This window comes from Euleptes europaea, chromosome 4, assembly GCF_029931775.1.
Source record: "Euleptes europaea isolate rEulEur1 chromosome 4, rEulEur1.hap1, whole genome shotgun sequence".
Classification (NCBI taxonomy): domain Eukaryota; kingdom Metazoa; phylum Chordata; class Lepidosauria; order Squamata; family Sphaerodactylidae; genus Euleptes; species Euleptes europaea.
This window is the reverse complement of record NC_079315.1, coordinates 65,673,156-65,698,189: the sequence shown is the minus strand read 5'-3', so window position 1 is coordinate 65,698,189 and position 25,034 is coordinate 65,673,156. Positions and strand designations below refer to the sequence as shown.

Below are 25,034 nucleotides of genomic sequence, written 5' to 3'. Positions count from 1 at the left end.
AAAAATCACTTCATCCCATGACATTAGGACTGTATCTACACGGTCAGTTATACATAGTGCTTTTCTTTCTTAAAAAAGCACATCAGTTTACTACGAATTCGCATAGCATATCATTCCCTTCCATATTACAATGTGAATGTGTCCAACAATCTAATACATCAAACTTAATTGACAATAACCTATTCTTTTTAAAAATATTACTACGCAAGCATTAGAGAAGATAATTGGCAAGAATTTATTTTATTTATTTGCACTTCTAGCCCGCCCTCCCTTGGCCAGGCCAGGCTCAGGGCGGGTAACAACATTAAAATTTACAACTATAACAGTAAAACAATAAAGCAGATAAAACCATAAAACCATTCCTCAATTATTAAAAAGATAGGAGACATATGTATATAGTGCCTACTGCAGCAAAGATGCCAGAACCAAGGTCCAGAATAGAAAAGCTTCAAACAGGGTCAGCTATCCACCCCCCAGCAAGTTGATTGTAAAATATAAGGGGGGGGGGGTAGAGAGGCCAGTATTGATCTCACCTGTGGCTGTCCTCAGTTATAGGCTTGGTGGAACAGCTCTGCCTTGCAGGCCCTGCGGAACTCTTTAAGATCCCGCAGGGCCCTGATGTTACTAGGCAGAGCATTCCACTAGGCCGGAGCCAGGGCCGAAAAGGCCCTAGCCCTAGTCTAGGACAGCCACACACTCCTAGGGCTGGGGACCACCAATCAGTTATTATCAGCAGATAATATTGTATTGTTGTATCCTTGAGCCTAGATGTGAATGATTCTTAATATCATGTTTATAAAATAAGTTCCATAGCAGACTCACCTTGAAACGGGTCATATTGACCTGGAATTAGTGGGTAGCCCATTCCAACATGAGTGTGGTGATGTGTATGAAGATGCCGCTGGCTAAAAGGGGAATGACGATCACGCTCCCTTTCTGCTTCCCTCTCACGCTCAGCTGTAGATTTTTCCACAGGCTGGTAATAAAAAAGTATTAAAATAGTCAACATATCTTCAGGTTATGCAGACGATCACAATCAAAAACACATTAGACTGGGGTTGTTTCCAATCATCACCCAGATTACTTTCTATCTTGAAAAAGACACAATTTCTCACTAAGTGCAGAGGTGCTGCCCTTCCTAGCAAGACATCAGAGGATTCCTCGGTGTGACGTAACTGCTTCCCACCCTTTCCCTTCCCCATCAATTCTGTGGACCTGCTTGGCAATCCAAGTTGGATCTCCAGCAGTGTGAGTCAACTTGCTCTCAGAGCTATTCTAATTTACGATGGGAACAAAACCAGCACTGAGTTGGCCCAAGAAACAGAAAATCCATTTTAATAGAAGGTTAGTGGCTTTTGTTCCAGCAATTAAAATGTGTTCTGACTTATTCAAAACCACATAACTACATTCTGACAGAGAAACAGCAAAAACTCTGTCTTACCCATTTCTCTCTCTGCTCAATACGTGTGTGTGTGCATGCCACACTTTGTTTAATACAATAAAACAGAGTATTCATTTCGCCCACAGAAATAATTCAGAAATTAATATTTAGAACCTAGAAGAAGAAAGGATTGTTTTTATATGCCGACTTTCTCTACCACTTAAGGCAGAATCAAACCGGCTTACAATCACCTTCCCATCCCCTCCCCACAACAGACACCCTGTGAGGTAGGTGCGACGGAGAGAGTTGTGACTAGCCCAAGGTCACCCAGCTGGCTTTGTGTGTAGGAGTGGGGAAACAAATCCAGTTCACCAGATTAGTATCCACCACTCATGTGCAGGAGTGGGGAATCAAACCCGGTTCTCCAGATCAGAGACCACCACTCTTAACCACTACACCACGCTGGTTCTCCTATGCCTCCTTGTCAGCTGAATGGCAGCTTATATCTGTGATGCACTCCAGCTTCTCCACTCATTATCAGTCTCAAAATAAGAACATTTTACTACAGTGCAGCAAGGTCTGGACTCTCTGTACCTATAGATTCCCATCCAAATCTACAGAAAGCCATGTTCAACATATTAATCAATTCAGATGTATTACCTATTCCCCTCTGTCGACATCTAATCAAGCTGGCCTAGGATCCTTCTACACAGTCTCAGGGTGGCTGCTGATATCCAAGCTTCTTTACTCCCCCCTCCCCTGTGATAGATTCCTTTATGATACTTTGCTTGCATTATCACAAACTGGTAACTACAGCAAACCACAAAAGTTAAGGTGGTCAAAAGGCAGCCACGGGGGGGTGGGTATCTGGGGAAGCTTGGCAGAGTGAGGAGGAACAGGACCTTTTCCATTACATTCAAGGAGGATGCTGAAAACCAGGTCTCTGAAGAGAGTGGATTCATTATCATATGATGTTGGAATGCCCCCAATACAATTCTTAGCACAATGGGTGGATTACTCCTATCTTAATCAAATTACCTGCCACCATAACAAAAGATAAAACAGTTCCCTTTTTGCTGGCAGATAGAGACCCAAGAACAACATTGGCGGTAGCCAAGTATCTATCTACCATATTTTCCTTAAAGAAATAAAGCCTCCCCTTTTACTGCTCAAGACCTTTTAGTCAAGAGAGCTTGAAAGAAGGAAAGAAATCCCAGGTCACTTCCTGCAGCTTGCCTCCAGTATTCCTGTCCCCAATACTTATCTTTCCAAATATATGCAATTTGGTAGCAATAAGAGAAGATGTCTTACAGCAGGAGACTTGCTGCGGTACTGGTTGGCATGTTGCTGCAACAAATCCAGTGCTTTCGATTCAGTGGTTGATTTTACATTGATGCTAGGGCTGGTGTTGACTTTCTCCACCTCTTCTCTCCCAGACATCTTCCCATAAACAGGATAATGAAACCCTGGCGAGAGATAGGCCCCTGCAGATGAACAATAAATGCCATAACACGTTACTGTTTACATGGGAGGCAGCGTGTCCAAACACATCAAATTTAAGTCATGTGATTAGAAAGTTTTTTACATGTGATTTGTCACCCCTCCCTAAAGTAATTCAATCCAATGGATGTGGTTATAAAGAGGGTTAAGCTTATAGCCATTTCAAACGTTTATAGGTCCTCTTAAGTGAAAGGAATAGTAACTATAATGGTTCTGACAGTAAGTGCTTAGAATATTTTTATAGGCAATAAACTATCTGTCAGTGTAATGGCCATAGCAGAATGTCACTGGTTGTGGAAACTATATCTGGGAATGCTGACAGTTCATAAAAAGAAACAGCTTGTGTTAAATCTACTTCTTTCCTAGAACTCTGCAAAACAAATGTGAAATGTGAAGCTTCTAATTTTCCTCTGCTGCTAACAGGCTGTGTCAAAATATATGGGCTAGTGCCCTATTTGTGTTATGTCTAGCCCTACTCAGTACCCACCTGGATAACTGTGCATGAGGACAGGAGACACAGCACGGTATGCAGGATGATTGGGGTCATACATTTGTGGGTAAGGATAAGCATGCAAGTATTGTATATATGATTGATGCTGAGTCATTGGAGAGGAGACAGCCACTCGAGCACCCCGTGACTCCTTCCAATTTACAGGAGTCTTTCGATCATCATTTTTTATCTTGTTCTCCTCTGCTGACTGGGAATCAGAACGCTTGACCTCCTTAGGCTCCTCTTTAATGCTGTTTAATGAGACAGGAAGATTAGAGAAGGAGGCTTCCTTAGTAGGTGTTTTTCTGGGGCTCTCTTCTTTTAACTTCTTTTCACGTTCAACTTCCTCTGTTTTCTGTTGATCAAGGTATTTTGGCTGATATACATAATGGTGCCATGTTCTTGTGTCTGGGTCCTGATATGTGAAGGAGGAAACAAACACACCATCAATTCACTTCACATGTACATTTTGAAAGAAGAATTTACAAAGCCACATTGATCCATGGACAAAATTTCCCCTGTGGTCAAAACGAAGACAGCTAGTTTATTCACTGACACAGCAGCCCTCGTGCAATGTCACACTTTTTGCTTTTGACACTTTCCTGATTTGCAAAAGCAGTTTGCAGCAAAAAATACAAATAAATAAGCAAGCAAGCAGTATAAAAGGGCACTGAGAAACAAAAGTCTGGGCTAAGGTAGAGATGTATAATTTCCCACAAATATTGTTGCTAAAAAGATAAGGGGGAGGTGGGTTTTTTTTTCCATCCCTTGATCCGGGGGGGGGGAATTGAAATTTGGGCAGAAATATATGTAATAACAGCAAAAAAACAGCATGTCTGCCAGCCCAGATCAGAAGGGGGTGGCTGACTCAGCTAGTCCCTTCTGCCTGTAGGCGTGGACCTCCACGTGACGGTCCAAGCTGGACCAAATACCACAATATGTCCTGCATTCAACAACCTTTTCAACACCATCCTAAATATGTTGCTTATTGAGTAATCCCGTCAAATACAACAGCAGTGCCATCATAATTACAATTGCCAAGATCACAATTGCTACATCATGGATCTCTGCTTTAAAATGTATATAACGACTTTTCATCCTGAGTGAATTTCTAGAGCATCATGACATCACTTCCAGATAAAACCAGAAGTGATATCATAACGTCACACAATGCGTTGATCCCTGCTTACCAGAGGCTCTGTTTGGTTGTCAGCATTTTGTTGCCAGCATTTAGCTGGCAACCCTAAGCCAATGGGCTGGATCCAGATTAAATTTTCGGCTCATGTAACACACTTTCATCAGTGGAACAGAATGTTCCTGCTGCCCCCCCTCCCTACTGAAGCCCAATGATCCCCCCTAAGTGCTGTTCCTGGGGGTCAGAAGACTCTCAGGAACAGCATGAGAAGCAAATTGGGAAGCTGCATGAAAAAGAGGGAACTGGTGAAAATTACTCCAGCTCTTCCATTCATGGAAAATGTAGTCTGGATCCAATCCAATCGCTAAATTTTTGGATTATACAGCAAAGCACCCACAATTTAGAACAAAACCATGTTGCTTGGAATGTATCATTCAGAGAGCAAAAAGACTGCTTTCTTATATAACCAAATGGGTGGCCACCTTATTTATAAGGGATAAAAATATTCTTTAAAATTTCCATATGTTTCCCTACCTTTTCTGCAATACAGGAGACTCAGGTAGAACCCTTTGTTTTAAAGGCACAGGTTTGAAGTTTTGCATCTGTAAATGGTTATGCTAAAAGCAGTCCTAAGTCCTATTTAATGGATGCTTACAAGGATGATGATCTATGTAACTTATGCCATCTCGGAATCTTATGTGCAAAGATGCAAATATGAATGATCATTCATACCCATAACTCTAAACAAAAAAGATAGGTAGTGAGAACCACCTAAACCTTTATACAGCCTCTGCCATGGAGGCTGAGCTTGAGATTCTCTTACAGCCTCAGGAGTCATCCTGAAATCAGCAGGTTTACATAAATTGCAACTATACAAGGACAACAAGGTAATAAAATTCTGGCTTTGAAAGAGCCAGAAATATACACTAAAATTGTACCAATATGCTTTTACTGGGTGTTATATTATGGCTTCAATCTTTCATTGGTTGTAAATAATAGAAGCCATTTGAGCCCCAAATAATCTCACCTGTTTAAACCTTGTAGTAGGATCAACACCAGTCTGTTTCATAGAATCCATAACGGATTTCATTTCCACAGCCTCCTTTATAAGCTGGTGGTTTTCCATTTGCTTTGCTTTGAAGCTATCAGTCTGAAGCTGTTGCTGATGATTGGAAAGAATTTGTGATTTGCTTGTCTCCTCAGTTTTATTAGGGACCGATGACCCTATTTTAGGGTTGTTTTTACTGGCCTCCGGAGTAGCAGGAGCTTTTGAGATAGTGGCAGAAGGGATATTTTTCAGCTTGTCCTCTTTTCCAAGGTCCTTCAGAGGGAGCTCATTTTTCCTTTCACAGTCTCTTCCAGTTTGTGCCATTTTCTGTTCAGCCAATCTCTGGTCCTCGTAATATTTTTCATACTGTTGCCTGTAAGTTGGGTTAGAGGCCATTAAGGACTTCTGGTCCATGTAAAGCCCATAAGCATACTGGCCATAGTAAAGTGACTGCGCAAGTGCAGGATGCCGTTGAGTTATTACTGACTGGTGCTGAGGCTGTAAGTTAGTGGCATTGGCTTCAGGTTTTTTGGACTCTACAGGCTCTGCCTTGTCTTTCTTCTCGGCCTCTTCCTCTGCCTCCTTTTTGATCTTCATCCCCTGTGTATTATTGCTGTTCCCAGCCGCAGGGGTGCTGACCTGTCCAGAGTGCATGTAACTTGGAGAATAATAAGGATCGTAGCCATGGTAATAGGGTGAATGAGACTCTTTCACTTGGGGTGGTTGTACTGGGGTTGAGGAATGCCCTTTTACAACACTGTCCTTATTAGAAATAATATCTGAAGGGGAGCTGGCCTTTGACCTCATGCCCTCTGACCTGCTGTCAGAACCACCATCGTCTGCAGCGTCAGAGATATCGGAGTAAGCGGGGCTGTTTGTTTTAGCAGCTGCACCCTCTGCTCCGTTCTGTGTCAACACATGCAGTGGCGCCATAGAAGACTGTCCATTCACCAAAGTGCTGCATTCCATTCGGGAGGCACTCCCTATTGAAGGGCTGGGTGCATTGTCTGTGAAAGTGTAAACCTTATCAGCTTCGGCTTTAATGCTTGCCATCCTGCTCTCTTGAGACTCTGACAGTCCATTAGCTAGCACTTCATTCTTGCTGAGGTGTTCCTTTAAAAAATGCCCCGCAATCTCCTTCCCAGACCCCTTTGTGTCCTCTAACTTTCCCAGCTTCAAATCCATTTTAGGACTTCCACTCTCTTTGCTTTCTTTGTCCTTCAGCTTTCTCTTCTCCTTTTTCTTCTTGTCTTTGAGTAACGTAAGAGCTGGGTTTACAGTGCTCGGCTCTCCCATAATTGTAGGCTTTGGTTGAATAGGTTTTAATGGAGGACTCTTTGGTGTCGCCTGCACAACAGTCGTAGTTAGTGAGGGCAATCCTGGTATTGTCCCAGCAGTGGTGGTTGTAAAGGCTGTCGTGGGTATAGCTATTAATTGAGGCGGTGTTGGAGCTGGAGCTGGGGCAATGGGCCTGGCAGTTTTAAGCTTGGAAAGGTTTTTATCCACTTTGCAGTTGCTATTTTTTTTGCCTTTGTCTTTTTCGACCAGATTTTTCTTGTCTATCAGTCCTTCAGCCTCTAATTTGGGCATTTCGGCAGCTAAACTGCCATCTGCTACTGAGCAGTTCTCCAAAGTCACAGTCATATTGGAAATTACCGGTAGGCTGTTCAATTCACTGTTCAAGCCCCTCTTTTTGCCAGAGTTCTTGCCATGGTTAGCCTGTTCTCTCCTCCCCTTGGGCGTTCCAGGGGTACTGAGAGAGCAAGGCGATGTAGGGGACTTCAGCTGATCAAAATGGGACAAGCTTGTGCTTGGCTCGCTGCATTCAAGTGCCACGTTGCTTAATGCTTCCTCACAATCTGAAATTTTGTCTTCACTGTCAGGCTCAAAGTCCAGCTTATTTTCCGGGTCTAAATGTGCATGAGCTTGATGATACCTCAACCCATTAATGTGCTTGTACTTTTTGTTGCAGTTAGGATGGGGACAATCAATCAAAACAGGAGAAGAACAGCCCTGGTCCAAGAAAATAGTCTCTGGCTTTCCCTGGGGGGTGGTTGGGGTGCTTCTAGAATTGGTACGAACACGCTTTCCAGATTTATTGTCTTCGGAACTGGAGTTCAAGTCTAGCTCCATTGGTGGCTTGTTTTTCCTCTTATTGGTGGACAAGGGACTGACTTTGACATCTTCCAGGGCACAGTTTGGTGGTGTCCTCCGGCCACTTGAATTAAGGCTGCCCCGCCTCCCTTTTCCATTGGCACCACCTCTGTTCTTGTTCTGAAGTCCCCTGGACTCTGCAAAGCTAACATCGTTCCCAGGTGCAGCTACAGCTGCTGCAGACCTTGCTCGTTTTCCTCTGCCCCGACCCCCTCGTATCTCCAGATCACTTGTTGGTGATTCACAAAACCTGTTGAAATAAAGCAAGCTGTGAGATGTGCGGGGGGAAACCATAATCGAAATACATACCAAAACAACAAGCAGGGCATAAAGAAATACCACCGGCCCCAACAAACATAGAAAAAGAAATGTTTTTACCATATCCTACGAAGAAGAAAAAAAGGAAAGGCATTATACATGTATGTATATATATGTGTGGGTGTGTGGGTGTATACACACACACACACACATACATACACACAAACACATATGGGAAAAAATCTTATTTTCATTTATACTGTGTTTTCTGGCCAAAAAATGGCCTTCAGTCGATTACAAACAAGATAAAACAACAGCACAAAACATAAAATAATAAGCCTCAATAAAACAAGTCACAAAATTCTTCTTTAAAAGAAAGGTCCTGATCAGCTTCCAAAATACTGGTAGGAAGGCAGGCAACTGAACCTCTCTCAGTAAGACATTTTTTTTAAAAAAGCCACCAAAGAGGACACCCTTTGGATGGATGGATGGATGGATGGATGGATGGATACCAGCTGTTCCATCTCTGAAGTTGAGGCACCCATTACAGGCCTCTCATCACATGAAAGGGAACATTTTAATACTGAATTCATTTGAACATCAGAGAAAAGGTTCCCCTTGTGTATGGTTTTTAGTTACATGGATTTTTTTTTAATAGCCTCTGTCCAGTTTTCGTGCCAGAATTTGAAGGGTAAAAGCAAAGAAAATTCAGACTCAAGTGACTGTTTACCTGGGAGGAGCCCAATCATGCTTCGTGCAATCGAGCAACGTTCCAACGTAAGTTTTATTCCGCCATGTAACATTTACAACTAGAACACCTAAAGGAGAGAAGAAACCAAAAATCACCACAGAACAATTAAAAAAAACCTTAAACCCCCCCCCAGCAAAACAAAGCTCCATTTGCTTTCAGAGGCTGTGGTTTACAAGCTTCCTCTTTTTTGGTTTCAGTGACCTCCAATTAAAAGCCGCAGAAAAATATGTTTCTGTGTGAGTGGCTATCTGCACGAGAGACACAGAAACAGAGTAATCAAGATACAGCTGTAAGGAGATAGTTTTTTTTTGCTCTGTCCTGCACTAAAAAGGCAACATTCACCTCTTAATTTTGCTATTATTGCGCATAATTGCTTTTCTTTGGCAGTCAGCTGGCATATATGGAGCACCAGTAACCAGTGCTTTAAGCAGTGGGCGATTTATGAAGAATCTGCTTTGTTTTCAATAACACCGTAATAGTGATAATAGTGATTTCGTTTATTTCAAATTATTACACAACATACCATCAACTACAGATGACTTTTACATGTTATTTACATTTTAATGATTTTTGTACATTGAAATTCTGAATAACCATCAAATGAGATGAATTTGGTAAAGAAAAATGCGTTGTATTCTTTTAAAATATCTGGAGTGTCGAGTGCTTTGTCTATTTTTATATACCCCAAAGATCCTGGGATTTGTTCACCCTGAAAATCAGTATGCCAGTCAATATTCTTTCATAGTCCTTTTTTAAACAAAGACCTATCTATCTTTTTCTTCAGCACAATTAGCCTTGTGGGCTAGAGCAATACAATGATATCTTTAATTTAACAGATACAGTATATATACACAACAACAATTTTTTCCCTTCAGAATGTTCAAATTGGCAGCCACAAAGACCCAAAGCAACAATCCTGCTTAGAAGCCAATAAGTTCTTCCTAAATATTTAACACAAGGTCTGAATGAGTCACACCACACCTTTGCATCTTACAGTGCCAATTCTGGCTTTTTAAACACGCAAAATAACATGTAAATAAATAAATAATGACATTGTGCTTCGTGTTACCAGCTTGTTGGTTTGCTCTACGTCACTGGTGCGATTTCTAATTTTGCATTAAACCTTTCCCTAGACTGCTGCAACCAATGTAAAGAAAACATGTAACCTGCAACTTATTTCCTCAGGGTCCTTTTAGCAGCAGGAAAGTATGTTGAAATGCTATTAGCTGAAGTACTAGGGAAGAAGGGATTTCCTTTAAGCATTTTCAACAGCATATCTGGGGGAAAATGGTTCCCTGCATGGTTTCAGCTTGTTATTATACAATGATACTCAGCTCCCATACCCAGCATAAATACCAGTCTTCTTGTTTAATAAACCTCACATTTTAAAAAGATAAAATTCTTACTCAGATCAATTCACATTATTTTAATGTGTTGTTTTAATGTGTTGTATTTTGCTTTTAGCAAATTGTAACAGCTGGGAAAATACACTTTATTCCCACTCTGCCTCTCTCTCTCTCTCTCTCTCTCTTTTGAAAGGCACCATGAAAAATAAAGTGGTCTGTTTTTCTCATCATTTGCTCTCGTGGTGTCAGAGACCTTTCCAACTGCTTAAAATTCTTCAGCGTCTCAGCTACATTTACAGCACTGGAATATATTTGTATTGCCAGAAGGTTACCGCATTTTAAGCTTGAGAAGCAATAGGCTGAATTACTTTGTTCCAGAGCCTCTGATGTAGCGCAAATGTATAATTAAAATTGCTTGAAAGGGAAACATGAAAGAAACAGCAAACCCTCCATTCTTGGAGTAATAAAATTAAAAACAGGAAAAGTCTGCACAGACACTTAACATTTGTCTGCAGTGAAAGGCTTTTGTTATTGCCTTTCCCTAAGGGCTTCATATTTCCAGCAAACACAAGCTCTGGATTGGCCAAAGCCTGCTGGGAATGGTGCTATCTGATTGGCTGGGCTGAACACTGCAGCACAGGCCACAAAAAGCAAACTTCAAAGCAAAACAGTGATGCGCCACCACAGTTCGGTGAAAGGAGCAGGGGGCAAGGGAGGAGAAGAGAGCCAGCCAGAAATAATCCCAGCAGTGGGAGAGGCTTGACCAATGCTTCCTGCCTCTGAATAGTCAAGCACTTTGCTCTAACCGGACTCGATAATGTGATGAAAGGTTACAGTCTGCTAAACTGTGTTGCATTTATATTCAGCCACCTCAATACAGCGTTTAGATGCAATTTAGAGCCGGGGGGGAAAAGAACTGGTCTGGTACAGAGATACAGAGATGCCTAGAATAGTAGCACAGAGAAAATTGGCTATCTGGGTAGTGAGTAGTGTCCAAAGAAAGGTGAAACCTTGCAACAGTGAACTATTCAAGCCTCTTGTGGCTATTTCTGGATGCTTCTTTTTAAGACCCTAGTAACCTGGATAACGTTATACATTTAAAATATTTGAGTAAGCATTTGAATACTTAGTGGAATTGTGAACAAAGTTCTTCTTTTTATGGATATGAGCGTGGATCTATACAGCATCAGACGACTGAACATCCAGCCCTCCACTGCAAAACAGGATTTGGCAGAAGCTCTACAGAGCCTCAGCCCAATTTGGTACAATTTAATTGGAGAAACTAGGATCTGCACTTTAGCAGTGCGTCAAAACTTCTGCCCCAGAATGCCAGATGAGGCCTGCTTTATACATTACTTTAGTAGCATGTTTGATGATAGAACCACATGAGCTCAGCTTCAGACTACCAAGGAAGTTCAGGGTCACTACACAGAGGCAAACAATGGCAATCCATCTCTGAACGTCTCTTGCCTTGAAAAGTCTAGGGGGTCGCCATAAGTCACCTGTGACTTGACAACACTTTCCACCACCACCATGACTAGTTTCCCCTTAATAAACCACAGACAGAAAGATAGAGAGCAATGTTTGAAATACTCTTCAGAAAATTAAAGAACGGCTTTCATATTTGAGCAAAAAATGCAATTAAATCAAGATTTTTGTATGATAGAGTTTAACTATGTCTAATTCTGAATTTGGCCCCGATGTGGATAGAAGAATCCAGAGAACAGAACCTTGATTACCTACCGTGAAGGTTCCTTTTTCTCTGAGGATGGATGGCATCTTGATTGACGGGTGATTCCTACCAGTTGCTTAGGGAGGCAGGAACTAAACTCACTTCCTGTCTACTGGGTAGGAATCGTCCCTCCCCCAGTTTCACACTTGCCAAGCTTGTAAGACAGGAAGGAAACTAAAACGAACATGTAAGAACCTCCAAACCACATGAACTTTACATCAAGTATACAGGTAAACAGTTAAATACAAAACATCAGAATGAAGAAGAGAACAAAGAGCCCTAATTTCTCCTCTTCTTTTCCTGTACATTAAAAGTTGAGCATCTGTGTTCACACAGCCCTTCTATCTTTGCTAGAAGATACTTTGGCCCATCTTCGGGTGGGCAAGATGCCATCCATCCTCAAAGAAGAAGGAACCTTCATGGTAGGTAATCAAGGTTCCGTTTTCCCTCTGAGGGCAAGGGCATCTTGATAGACGGGTCCTCCAAGAGCTGTATTTCCCATTGGGTGGGAGCTATTTGTCTTCAAGTACGTGCCGGAACACTTGTCTCCCGAACGCCCCAACTGTTGAAGCATAAGAGTTAATCAGATAGTGCCCCCAAAAAGGTGGAAATGGAGGCCTAGGTTGTAGCTTTACAGATTTCCTCTACTGATACATGGCAATCAAAGGCAGCACTTCTCACCAAATGGGCTGTGATCCCTCCAGGAACAGGTAAGTTACTCTTGAGGTATGCTAGACAAGTGCATTGTTTGATGGTTTGGCTAATGGCCATTTTAGACATCCTTTCCCTTTGTTGGACGCTGATACAGAAATAAACATGGAGTGTTTTCTAATGTCCTTGGTATGTCTAATAGATAGATTCACAGAGCCCTGCACAGATTCAGAGTGTGCCCCTCTTTTCCCCTGGGGTGCCTAGGAGAGGGGCAAAAGTTTATTTCCTGCTGCCTAAGGAAGCTGGAATTTACTTTAGGAACACCTGTGGGATCAATTCTCAGCACCACCTTGTCCTTATGGAACTCATATAATCCTTGTCTAACAGACAAAGCTCCCAGCTCGGACACCCTACGTACTGATGTAACTCATAAGAAAAAGCGTCTTCATTCTTAAAAACTTTACTGGAACCTCTCTCAAAGGCTCAGAAGGATCCTTGGTCAGTGCGTTCAACGCCATGTGGAGCCTCCAGGTGGGAAATCAATGAATAACCAGTGGCGTGGATTGTGAGACACCCCCCAAAGGCTTTAACAAGAGGATGTATTGAGAAAGGAAGACTATCAACCTCCAGAACGACTGTTGAAATTGCTGCGACCTGTCTTCTAAGGGTAGCCACCTTGAGAGATTGATCTACTCCCTCCTGTAGAAAAACTAAGAACTGATCAATAGGGAATCCCATGGGACTAATCTTACGACAACACTACCTTACAAAGGCCTTCCATGACATGTCATAAATTCTTTTAGTGGAAGATCTCTTGGCTTGCATCAAGGTAGATACCACCTTGTCACTATATCCCAGGGTTATGAACTGTCGCCTCTCAACTTCCATGTGGTCAAATGCAGCCAGTCTGGGTCTGGATGCCACAGGGGACCGTTGTAGTAGGTTCTGAAAAACTGGGAGACACCATGGTGTGTCTACGGATAGCTTCTGAAGAGTCATGTACCATGGATGTCTGGGCCAATCTGGTGCAATGAAAATTACCATGGCCCTCTTCCAAAGGCTTTTCCTGAGAACCTTTGGAATAATGGGAAGCTCTCGCTTAACCCCGTCTTCCTGGAGGGGATAATTAAAAAACTGCTCACAATAGGCTTAGGCCCTGAACAACTACTGGAGCTAAGATTTAGGAGAGCAAAAACCCTGGTTTATCAACACCTTACTAACATTGAGCTGCAGAACGAGACAGCTCTCCTTTCAAACTTATACAGGCCTCTAAAGTCATGGGTGGGAATCTCTGCTGCACCATATTTAACAGCTATCACCTTCTCTAAATACCAATGGGCTTTCTCTGGAGCTCCGTTTAATGCCTTTTCATCAGCCCTGCTTAGTGGAAGACTCCAATGCTGGCCTATGGAGGCATGATTATGCCTCTGCAGTACAAATACGATCAAATCAATTGTTCATAATTTACTGAACTGTGAATGTTATAGGAATCTCAGAAATAACCTAATCTCGCCTCTGCTGTCCAGGTTTCCTGGACACACTAGCCACTCCAGTCATGAGTGTTTTAATGGTGAATTTTCTGCTGGAAGACAAGACTCCCACCATCTCACATACAGTAGCAAAGTTTTGATATATTGCTACCAAAATACAGAGATCATTGTTGTAATGTTAAACAGCTTGCTAATTATACTATTGTATGATTGTGTACTATTGTGATTGCTTTTTTAATGTTCTGCCAGTCCAAAAGGCAGTGCCTTGTATGCAAACAGTAGAAATTTGCAATGACCTGTGAAGATGGGTATGTGCATGTACCCCTCTGTGAGGCCTATTGATGTCATGAATGCATTCTCAGTGCCTTGAGAATGGATCGCAAGGTCTCCATCGAAAAATGTTGTTGTTTCACAGATTTGTTTATGAGATTGCTTGCCATTCTCCATTCCTTTTTGGTACCATGAAGAATATGGAGTAGACCCCGCAATGTTGCTCTCCTGTGGCACTGGATCTATTGCACTGATGTCCAGTAAATGCTTTTGTAGTCAGTTGTGCTTTTCTGCCATGTTGGACGTGGGTGAGAGAAGAAACTGGTCTGGAAGCAGGCAAAGAAATTCTATGTGGTACCTGGATAGTATGATTTATTTTGTGAAGCACCATTAGCATTCCCAACAGAGGCTACAGGGGTAGCCTTCTTCATGCCTTTTTTCACTGCAGTGGGAATCTTTTTCTTTTTGGCTTTTATCTGATCCCCCTCGCCGGCTTCCTCTGTGTGCCCACGTCTGCGGCTGCCAGAGGAATCTTCGGGCTTCCCTTGCATGCCAAGGAGCCCAGGGACAAAATCCTCCTTTTCTCAATAAAAGTATCGGCCACAGTAATCTCTCGGGCCACCATTTTAATTCTCCTCAGGTCAGAACACACAAAAAAGTAAGATTAATAAGATCGGAGGAAAAAAGTCAAAGGAAGAAGATTCAAAGATACTGAGATAGAAGAGTAAAGTCTGAAGTAAAGAAAAATTGGTAACAATGTGTGACAGAAGCTATCCTATGCCTAAAAAAAACCCTAAGTAGCAACAGAGCTTACTCTAAAGCTTGCACTTCCCAGCAAGGCAGGAAGGAAACTGAGGGGAGAGACGATTCCTACCCCATAGACAGGAACTAAATTCAGTTCCTGCCTCCCTAAGCAACTGGTAGGAATCACCCGTCAATCAAGATGCTCTCCTCCTCAGAGGGGGAATGGGGCCAGGTTCAGATAGGGACTATTCTTCTGCAGACATGGAGCATCCTACAGGTGTGCTGAAAAATGTGAAAAGTAAAAAAAGCAAAAAGCAACGGGTTTCAATCCCCCCAAGAGAGGAATGTTATCTATTCTTTTGCAGACCACTAAAAGGAGTGTTCCCATGGGCTGAAGAGTGTTCCCAGTGGTGGAAGAGGAAGAAGCTACTGCCACCTGAGTTGGGTTGGCAGGTAGGCAGAGGGGAAGAAGGGCACATGAGCCAGGCAGATGGGCAGGGGAGCAGGAGGGAAGCTAGAGCCACCACTGCCATCCTCCCCCTATAGTGGGAGCCAGGCAGCCATCGGTGGAAGCACTGCAGGTGATGGGCTGGCAGGCCCAGTGAGGGAGATAGAGATTCCCGACCCTCATAAGTCTTGTGGGTCCCTACCTGTACATACTCTAATTCTGTCACTTTCTTCCTCTTCTTTTTGTATTGTAAAAGGGTGGAGAACAATTATTGTTTTAATACATCATTTTAAAGACTAAAATAATCTAATGATATTTTCCTATTCAGTTTATATTTTAAAAGAGTACATATACATTACACAGATTAATTCATTACATTAAACAAAAGCTAAAATCAGTGAAATTCTTGGAACAAGGAATAGAAACTAAGGAGGTGAATAGTTTCCTTCTGGATTATAGAATGGCTGGAGCAGGATTGATTTATTCCACTACATAAATCTGCTTTCCTGCCTTCAGTCCTAGGAATGTTCTCTGAGAACAAGCAATGAAGAGCATTTAATTCAGCAAAACTACTGTAGAAATGGGTCAAGCAAATAAACTGCTTCACTGGGAAGCATGCAACTGGAAAGACAAGAGCGGTAGAGGGAAATGGATATAATGAAAACACCACCCTTGTTCCCTTCTGCTCTATATGCCACAGAGCTCAAGACATTTCATTGTTAGCTTTACCTAAGCATCACATAGTAGCAAAACAGCTTTCCACTCTGATGGCAATTCAGATAACAGTGCTAGCCGGAAGAGAGGGTTCAAACTACAACCTTTAAAAGGGGAAGTCAACCTGACCTGCTACTCATTAATTTAGTGATCCCCCCCTCAAATGTAGTAGTAGAAGTGCAGAGCAGAAACTTTCTACTTTCAGTTATTAGCTAAAAGTTATAACTAAAAGCAAAATATTGAATGGCAATTTCAAATAAGTAAACTATTGTGATAATTATAAGCCCTGCGAGAAAAGCGTTGTCTATGTGAACCCAGTTTGGGAAATTTTTATCTCTGATCTAAGACCAAATATTTGCATTGCTTTATTTCCTGCAGAATTAGTGAATTTACTACTAGTTTACTACTAATAAATTAACACACTAGTTTAAAATTAATTTTATTGTATCTGATGGCAGTATTCAAATAGTGCCATACACTATGTCTAAGCCTATAGACTGGATAACTTTGCCATGGTGTGATAAATATAACTCAGAACTACAATGGGGCATCCAATATAGGTGAATAACAGTGCCGTCGTTTCCTGGAAGTAAGTGCCACTGAATATACCTGTGTAGAAGAATTTTGAGTAGATTTGCTTAGGACAGTACAGTTAGTTGTTGGTGTTTTTATTTTGTATCATACCAAGCAAATTGTTTGCTGACAACTGTCTTGTGAAATCCATGGGGGAAGATTCTAGCGCTGCATTCAGATGTAATTATGAACTGTGGTTTCAATTTCTGAGATGTGTTCTCTCTTCCTTGTCTCTGCTTGCAAAGCAGGGAGACTGAAGAGTTCCCGGTATCCAATAAATCAGTTTGTAGTTATCGGAATTGGATGAAATGACAAACTCGTTTGTTATTTTGTCTACAAATCAGGAATCCAAGCCAGAAGCCTGATACTTAGGCAAGAGAACAAGCCAGAATTTGTTGTTCCAGCTAACATGGATGTCATTCTCTGTTGGGAAAGAGAAAATATTAAATCCTCAAACCATGCATGAGGGAAAGGAGGAGGGAGATCATGGAAGCTGCAGGTCTTTCCAAGGCTCACTCCCTAGGATTGCAATCAATATTTTATCTCCCCAAACAGTGCATTTGTGAGGGACCTTAGGTTACTAACAACATAATAATAAGCAGGATGTTAAATTGATTAAATTCTGTGAAAAGCTTATGGGATAAAAATGAAAAATAATAGCATTGAACGTAACAACAGTAAACATATCAGTTAGTATACCTGCCAGCTATGCAAATGTCTAGGATGTTATCATGCTTTGTGAACTAGCACCAAGAAATATAGCAGTCAGTACACTCAATTCTTAGCATTTTATGACTGGTATGGAAACTCTTAGAATAAAAGTCCTGTTACCTTCAATCGGATTAAAGTAACTTAAATCCAATTACCCCATCATAGCTCGTTTCAAGACTGCAGTGCTAGTGCGGCCATATTAGGTGGATATCTAGCAAATGTTGTTTGAAAACGTTGTATTTAGATAACAGAATATGTAAAAGGAGAAAGACAAATGTGGTATTTCATTATAAAGAGACTCACTGCAGAGCTGTACGCTTGAAAAATCACCCTACACGTCCTGTAATCAAACCATCTGGAACAGTACTGTGATTAGTCACCCTGAATTTTATATCAACGAATATGGCGGTGGAGCCAAGGAGATAGGGCAGCATTAATGACAAGCAATGTAATGACACACTTGATGCCCTAGCATACTGCATCTACAAGCATAAACGTTTGAAACACAGCTTAAGAATTAAAGGTCTGAAGAATAAAAAAAGCTGATGTGGGAAGGGTTGTACTATTGACTGTGATTAGGATGGCATTAATTTACTCTTGCTAATTGGAAATTCTAAAACTCATTATTCTTATTTTCATATAATTTCTGCAAAGGATCTATGATATATTCAGTTACTGTTTGATGTACCATAAACTTGCTTTCTGTATATTAAAAAAAACACACGAAATGATTATGCTAGGGGATGTAGCTAAATATGCATGTAAGACAACCTGCGAGGAATGTTCCTATTATTTGGCCACAGGTAGAATAAGTAGCAATTATATTTTAAGAAAGATTATTTCTTGAAACTATTGTGTCTAGCCATCAAGGATACAATCCTTTCCTTTAAAAAACAAAAAGGAAGATTTTCCCAAAAGAACACAGAAAAAAACCTGAAAACCATAACTGAAAAGGGACAGTTTTCCCATGGGCTGTTGTGCTTTAATACTCAAAAGAACACATGGCCACTTCCATCACTGTCACATACCTTGCAGCCTTTGTTCTGAAGCCTGATGAGTTGTATTGATTTGGGAAAATCATTGACCTTCTTGGAAAACTAGATTCTAGCTCATTCACCACCATCTATTTCTTTCTCAGGAAGACAGCTGGTCAATATTCAGCGGCTAGCCTACTAAAATAAGCTCTTGCCGCTTTTCTTCCACTTGCATCTGGAATAGATTTTTTGCTTTCCAAGCTGGGATATAATATGCTAGGAACTTTGGTCTCAAGGAGTAACATTACGTACAAAAGTCTGTGGACAAAGTAAACATCTAATGCTGCAACTGACATTTAAAAAAAGCATAAGGGCGAAGAACAAGAGGACTTTGCACTGGTGTTACAAATGGTTGTACTGTTTGTAAAAGTGTTACGAATGGTTTACTCCTGAATCATTTAAAAAAAACAACTTACTTAGCATCTATTTGGAAAAATCTAATAGAAAATTACATAGTGTTCAAGGAACACCAGAGTCTGAAGATTTTAATCCAGTTAGCAACAGATTCACTAGGCTAAGCCTAAAAAGAACTAAACAAAATGCCAAAGATGATAAATAATATCGATTCCATGCAATCGAAGGCATAATATTAGTAAAAATTGAGCAAATCGGAAGAAACTTATGGAATGCTAATGTGTGCAACCAGGTATGCATATGCAGGACCACAGACTTCTGAATTTCCCGGGGAGGGGGCGGCGGCACAGGGCTGAGCCTGGTTCAGGCTCATACTTACTAATCTATATTATTTAATATGAAATTATTTATATTACCAAAAACCATACATCATCAAGAATTAGGCTGAATGTGTAACTGGCCCAAGGTCACATAATGTGCTTCATGGCTAAGTGGGGATTTGAACTCTGGTCTCCTCAATCTTAGACCAACACGCTAGTAACTACACCAACCGCATACCCCGGATACTCAGTTCAAATCTCCAAATGCATCCCAGAATTCACAATAAATACTGGCTTCGCGGATATCCTGACCTGAAGTATGGGAGCATTTGTTTTATTTAAGTAGGGTCCAGGACACCAGAATCACCCCAGTTTCCATGTTTGAGGAACCAGCTTTATTTCCCCTGCCCCCCATATATAACACAGAAACAAAAAAATGGCCAAAGATGGAAATATTCCCTTCTCCATTTCTTTTTTTCTAAAGCTGCAAGTCCCAGGATACTAAAATCACCTTAACTTTCAGTACATTGTCTGTTTTGATGATCCACAGGTTGAGAGTAAAGGCTTTAGGCAGAACTTCCAAAGATCCCTCTGAAAGAATAAGGTAATACAGTGGAGGGGTGGTCCTATGTGGCAAGTAAATGTCCCAGTTGGCAGCCTCTGTGCAAGCTGAGAGGATGAGATGGCAGTTTTGGCTGGCTGACAGAGCAGTGGTAAGTTATAGCAGCCAGCACAAAAGAATTTCAAAGAAATAAGGTCCAAGAATTCAGGGTGAGTCCAGGATGAGACTCTGACTGAGTTAAGGGGGGGGGAGCTTCCCAGAAAAGTGACAAAAGCAGGTTGCATCCAAGCAGGATAGAGGATTCCCCCATGCCTGGAGCAGGCTGTAGACTAGAAGACATTCAGGGAAGGTCAGCAAAAGGTAATCAGTTCACCTGGTTGCTTGATAGTAATTAGATTTTGCATTTGGGAAGACTTGCGTTTGCTGATGAAATTATCTTGATAGACCTAGGCGGGTACCTGGCTTTGCAAGTCCCTGTGGCAATGAATAGGCATGCAGATGTCCCATCAGTGAATCAGTCTTCCACCCAAGGTTTGGGCTACTCCTTAACCTAGCTTGAGGAGAGCCTTGATCTCACCTTCTTCAAAGAAAGGAATTGTTAGCTCCTAACATGGCTGCCAGGCAAATTTAGCCAGGATGGAATCAGGGTCCTTAATAACACTCTTCCATACCCCAGCTAAAGATAAAATGGAGATGGGACCATTTCTTTCTGTAAGCCAGGGCCACAAGAACACAGTGATAATGCAATTATTAGTATCCCATATGTGAAGGAAAATCATAATTCTCTTGATCCATTACTTACCTCAGATAGTTTCAGAGGGTAGCCCTGTTGGCCTGTAGTAGAGCAGCTAGATTTGAGCCTAGTAGCACTTTAGAGACCAATAAGATTTTTGGCATGTAAGATTTTGAGAGTCATTGTTCCTTTCATCAGATACCAGTCTAGAATCCAGATGTACTTACATCAGAGTTTGTGTTGCAAGCTACAGGAAATACAATCTTCAGTCCAACCACTGAGGCCTCCTGATTGCTAGATGGATTCATCTTTCCCTTCCCCTTCCATACTCTCTCTCTTTCTCTCTTGTCTCTTCAGAGACAGTATTATCAACTGAATATCCCCTCCCCTTCTTACTTTTACAAAAACAAACACAATCAGCCCTGTGTCTCCTAGGAATATGTTAAGTCGCTGCAAAGACAAGCAGTACTACTGAACTTGAGATCCAGACAGCCTGAGCAGCTTCATGATGCTACCTGGCAGTCAGAGAGGGGGCACTGACCCTGCTGGGAAATTGAGGGTGGTCTGAAAGCATATCATTGCCTCTGCCAGAAAACAGGGGGGGGGGGGAGCTTGAGACCAGCTCCCCCCCCCCCGTTGTTTTCACCCGTGTGTGTGTTTGCCTTTTCATTCAGGGCTTTCTTCTTGAACTATGAGCCATGTCATTGTCCAACCATTAAACACTTTTAAGCCCCAGTAATTTCAATGGAAGAATTGAGCATAAGCTTAATTTTCCCACTGAAAGCCAAAGAAATGTGTAGCTCCAAATAGTGATCCTTCAATTGTTATTTGTGGACTCACACAACGGAGCTCTGCACCTGCAAACAGTCACCTTCTAGCGCTCTTGTACTACCCTTAGGTAGAAAGAACTGTCCTCTCCATGCATATTCTCAGAAGCAGGGCATGGTGGATGTGGTAAATGCTTTTTCATTCAATTCCAAATATATAGTCTTGAGACACTAGAGGTGTAGCAAGGCAGACTGCATGTCTAAACATTTATCAAGAACAATGGGTAAGAAACCTTTTTTCTTCATGGTCTCTGTGCATATCCAGAGGTAGGTCTGGCCATCTCATGGGTCTCCCGAACACAGAAGCCACTTGACCTCTAATTCTAATAACTTTTTAGAAAAATATGTGCTGCATCTCAAGTAAATTCTTGATAAAGGTCAGGAAGCAAAACACCATGAAGGAAAAAAGATGAAGTGCTCATGCCCTATATCAAATGTCTCTTTGGGGCAAGAATTAACTGGGAATGAAGTGTAACAGCCAGAACAACCCAACCAGAAAGCCTCTGTGAGGAACAGAATAACCCTTGAGAGAACTGCCACAAACAAACAAAAGAAATGGTTCTTGTATTTGGAAAAGAATCATTATTGCAGCAAGCTTGTCTTCGGAGGTTGAGGGATATGATGAAGATTGTAGAGGTCCTGAATCCCAGAAATGTTGCAGCTGAAGTACATTCTGATTCAGGTAGTGAAGAAAGTAAAAAGTAAAAAAATGGATTTGGAAGATTAAGGAAGAAAGGTTTCTTTATGAACTAATATGTTCAACATTGAACCTGCAGCTCCTGGCCAACCCAACACCACCAATGATGATACTGCCAGGACTACCGTAGCTCCTGGCCACCCCACCACCATTGCTGACAACACACCCAGGCCAGCTGCATTTCCTTGCGTTACCACCAGGCCTGCTGCAGTGCCCCCTCATCTCCTCTACTGTCACCAGGGCTGCCATTGCTCCTGGCCACCCCTCCCATTGCCGCCAATGCAGCCAGACCAGATGCACTTCCTGGCCTTGCTGCCTGGCCCACTACAACTTCTCCTCCCCGCCCCCCGCCCCCAATCACTACTACTGTCCTCCAGGCCGCTGTGGTTCACTGGCCACCCCCACACACACCACTGACAACAATGCATGAAAGAGGTGGTAGTATGTGCAGACAACACTTTTTATTTTGGGAGGAATTTAACCCCCACCAATATATTTTTTTAAAAGATTTCCGATTTTATGCAAACCTAGGGGGTCCAAGTTTGCAGAAAAATCTGCTAAGTGTCAGCGCGGCCCCAATCCCCAGATTTCTATATGCATCGATGGATGCCACTATTAGATATATAGATGTACTTCTGCACATTCAGGTGGGATGAACTAGTGAGGAAATACACAGACTGAGAGCAGTCCTCTCACCATTTCTGAATTAGGTCCATCTATCCTCTTTTTATAAGACAATAGTCCATTTAGGGAAAAAATAATTATTTATTTGAGATGAAAATTTATTTGAGGAGATCTGAAGTCTCAGGTGCTATATTCAAAGGAGGCAAGAAAACCCTGTTTGAAGGATCTCTGCATTTACCATTCTTTATAATTTTCTGTATTATTAGCTTTGTTAATGTTGTAACTATGTTTGCTCCCCCCATTCTCAGTTTTCCATGAAAAGTATGCATATGATCTGAAAGCATTTTACAGTATGCAGAAGAGCACACTGTTTCTCACCTTGCTCTAAATGATAACCACACTGGATACACATTAACCTTTTGAGGTAACACATTCAGGCCTATTTTAAAGGCAATTAAGCGTCCAAAGCGTTTCATATAAAGACTGAAAAGGCCTTTATAAAAATGTCTATTTCCCCCCTAGTTCTAAATGAGCAGCCTGAGAAAGAATGGTGTACAATTCAAATGCTTGCAGATTACATTTTAAACAGTAGCTGGTCTAAATTAAATTTGCTTCTTGTTCGTGGACCAATGGCACTACCAAGGTTTATGTGTGAGGGAAGAAGCGGAGAGGACATTTGTAAATGAAATAAAATAAACCTCAAAATGCATGTGGTGATTACTCCCCCACTGCGTTCAACGGTTATAAAAGGCTACCAGGTGTGAACAATGGCAAATTGTTGAACGACAGAAAATGCAACATTCAGAGGAAGGAGGAAAGACATGCGGTATTAGGAAGAAAAGAGCAAGGGGAGAGGGGGAGGGAAACACTTTGTTTCAGGGCATGGTTATCAAAATGCAGTCAGATAAGACAGACAGATGAGCACGAGCCTCCAAAAGGTACTGCTGATCCATGTATCTTGTTGGGACTGAGAAGCCGAGCCTCATATAAATGACAGTGTTTTATTTAAAGTCAAAGCATTTTATTTTCTTTCGTGCCAGCTCAGGGGTCCTTTTCATCTCAAGCTACCAGACCCAAGAGAGAACACAGTCCTATAGTTCTGCTGGAAGCCAGCTGTGGCCTCCGTAAATCATAAAGCCGCTCTTTACAAAGCCCAACTGCAGTTCCGAGGTACCAGCACTCCCTCTATTATTCTACTCAGTGGAATTAAAAACAGCAATTTAAAACAGCCGCTGAAAAATAGTGGAAATCACCGAGCTGCATTTTCCTAATCTGCAAGTGTGCATTAAATTTCATGTACCATTTAAAGACTTCATTGTCTTCACTTTGAAGGAGAGAATTAAGAACCAGGAAAATACCTAAGCCATACCTATACCTTTTAAATAGGCAGCATTCAAACAGGATTTTTTCCACATGCATCCATAATATATGTAGGTACACACACACACTCACACACACACACACAGTTTTCAACTTAATAATTCTAATAGGATCCTAACGTCTCCAATTACTGTGTGTGTGTGTGTGTGTGTGTGTGTGTGTAAAGTGCTGTCAAGTCGCAGTCGACTTATGGCGACCCTTTTTGGGGGGGGGGGTTTCATGGCAAGAGACCAACAGAGGTGGTTTGACAGTGCCTTCCTCTGCACAGCAACCCTGGTCTTCCTTGTTGGTCTCCCATCCAAACACTAACCAGGGCGGACCCTGCTTAGCTTCTGAGATCTGACGAGATCAGGCTAGCCTGGGCCATCCAGGTCAGGGCCTCCAATTACTACCCCCACCTAATTTACTTTATTAATACATCTGAATTTTTCAACTCTTAACTTTTACCTTTTGGTCTGTCTCAGTTGGATCCAGACTAGATTTTCCACTAACAGAAATTTCTGCTAATTCCCCCTTTCTTCTACAGACCTTCTTCAAGTCGTTCCTCGGTGTCCGCTATTCAGCAGGAGCATCATTTCATGATCATTAGGCTGCAGTTGAAGGAAGGAGGCGGGAAAGTTCAATTCCTCTAATAGAAAACTTAGTCTGGATCCAACCTGGAAAATTATGTATTTTCTATTTCCCAACATGCCTCTTGGGGTCTCCCATTTCTCTGGGTAACAGATTAAGGCCACTCAACATATATATTTGTATTTTACTGCATTACATTTATGTTTTGGAACAGCAAATAGTTGCTATTTCACAGGCATTTGCAGCGGTTCATGAAACAGCAGTTCACAAAACAGCTGCCCTTTTGCACACATTTGCGGCATTTCACGAGATATTTCCATGTGATGCAATCTACCCTGGCTGCAGACTGCATAAATAATGCTAATATATGGACATGGTTGTTCTGGCGGGAAAGAACAAAACAGGGTGGAGATGACTAAAATGTAAAGGCTTCTACTTCAACACAGCTGTGTGTATTAGCAGACATCATACCAATTTGAAAAATATATATGAATGTAGCTTTGTTGGTTTCCTTTTGTTAGTAGAATACAAAACCAT

At 41.7% G+C, this 25,034-nt stretch overlaps 1 protein-coding gene across 6 annotated transcripts in view; it reads right to left on the bottom strand.

Annotated features, from left to right (window-relative positions):
* ZNF608 (zinc finger protein 608) overlaps positions 1 to 25,034 on the bottom strand; it is a 142,278-nt gene that overhangs the window by 2,662 nt on the left and 114,582 nt on the right. For 5 of the 6 annotated variants that reach the window (XM_056849192.1, XM_056849193.1, XM_056849189.1 and 2 more), the window contains 5 exons: positions 8,697 to 8,784; positions 5,534 to 7,958; positions 3,369 to 3,786; positions 2,693 to 2,865; positions 823 to 976 (listed from right to left, as the gene is read on the bottom strand). In XM_056849192.1, the coding sequence (XP_056705170.1) occupies positions 823 to 976; positions 2,693 to 2,865; positions 3,369 to 3,786; positions 5,534 to 7,958; positions 8,697 to 8,784 (3,258 nt within the window). Of the gene's footprint in view, positions 1 to 822; positions 977 to 2,692; positions 2,866 to 3,368; positions 3,787 to 5,533; positions 7,959 to 8,696; positions 8,785 to 25,034 lie in introns of those variants that run through there. The other variant, XM_056849194.1, reaches the window with a different exon arrangement.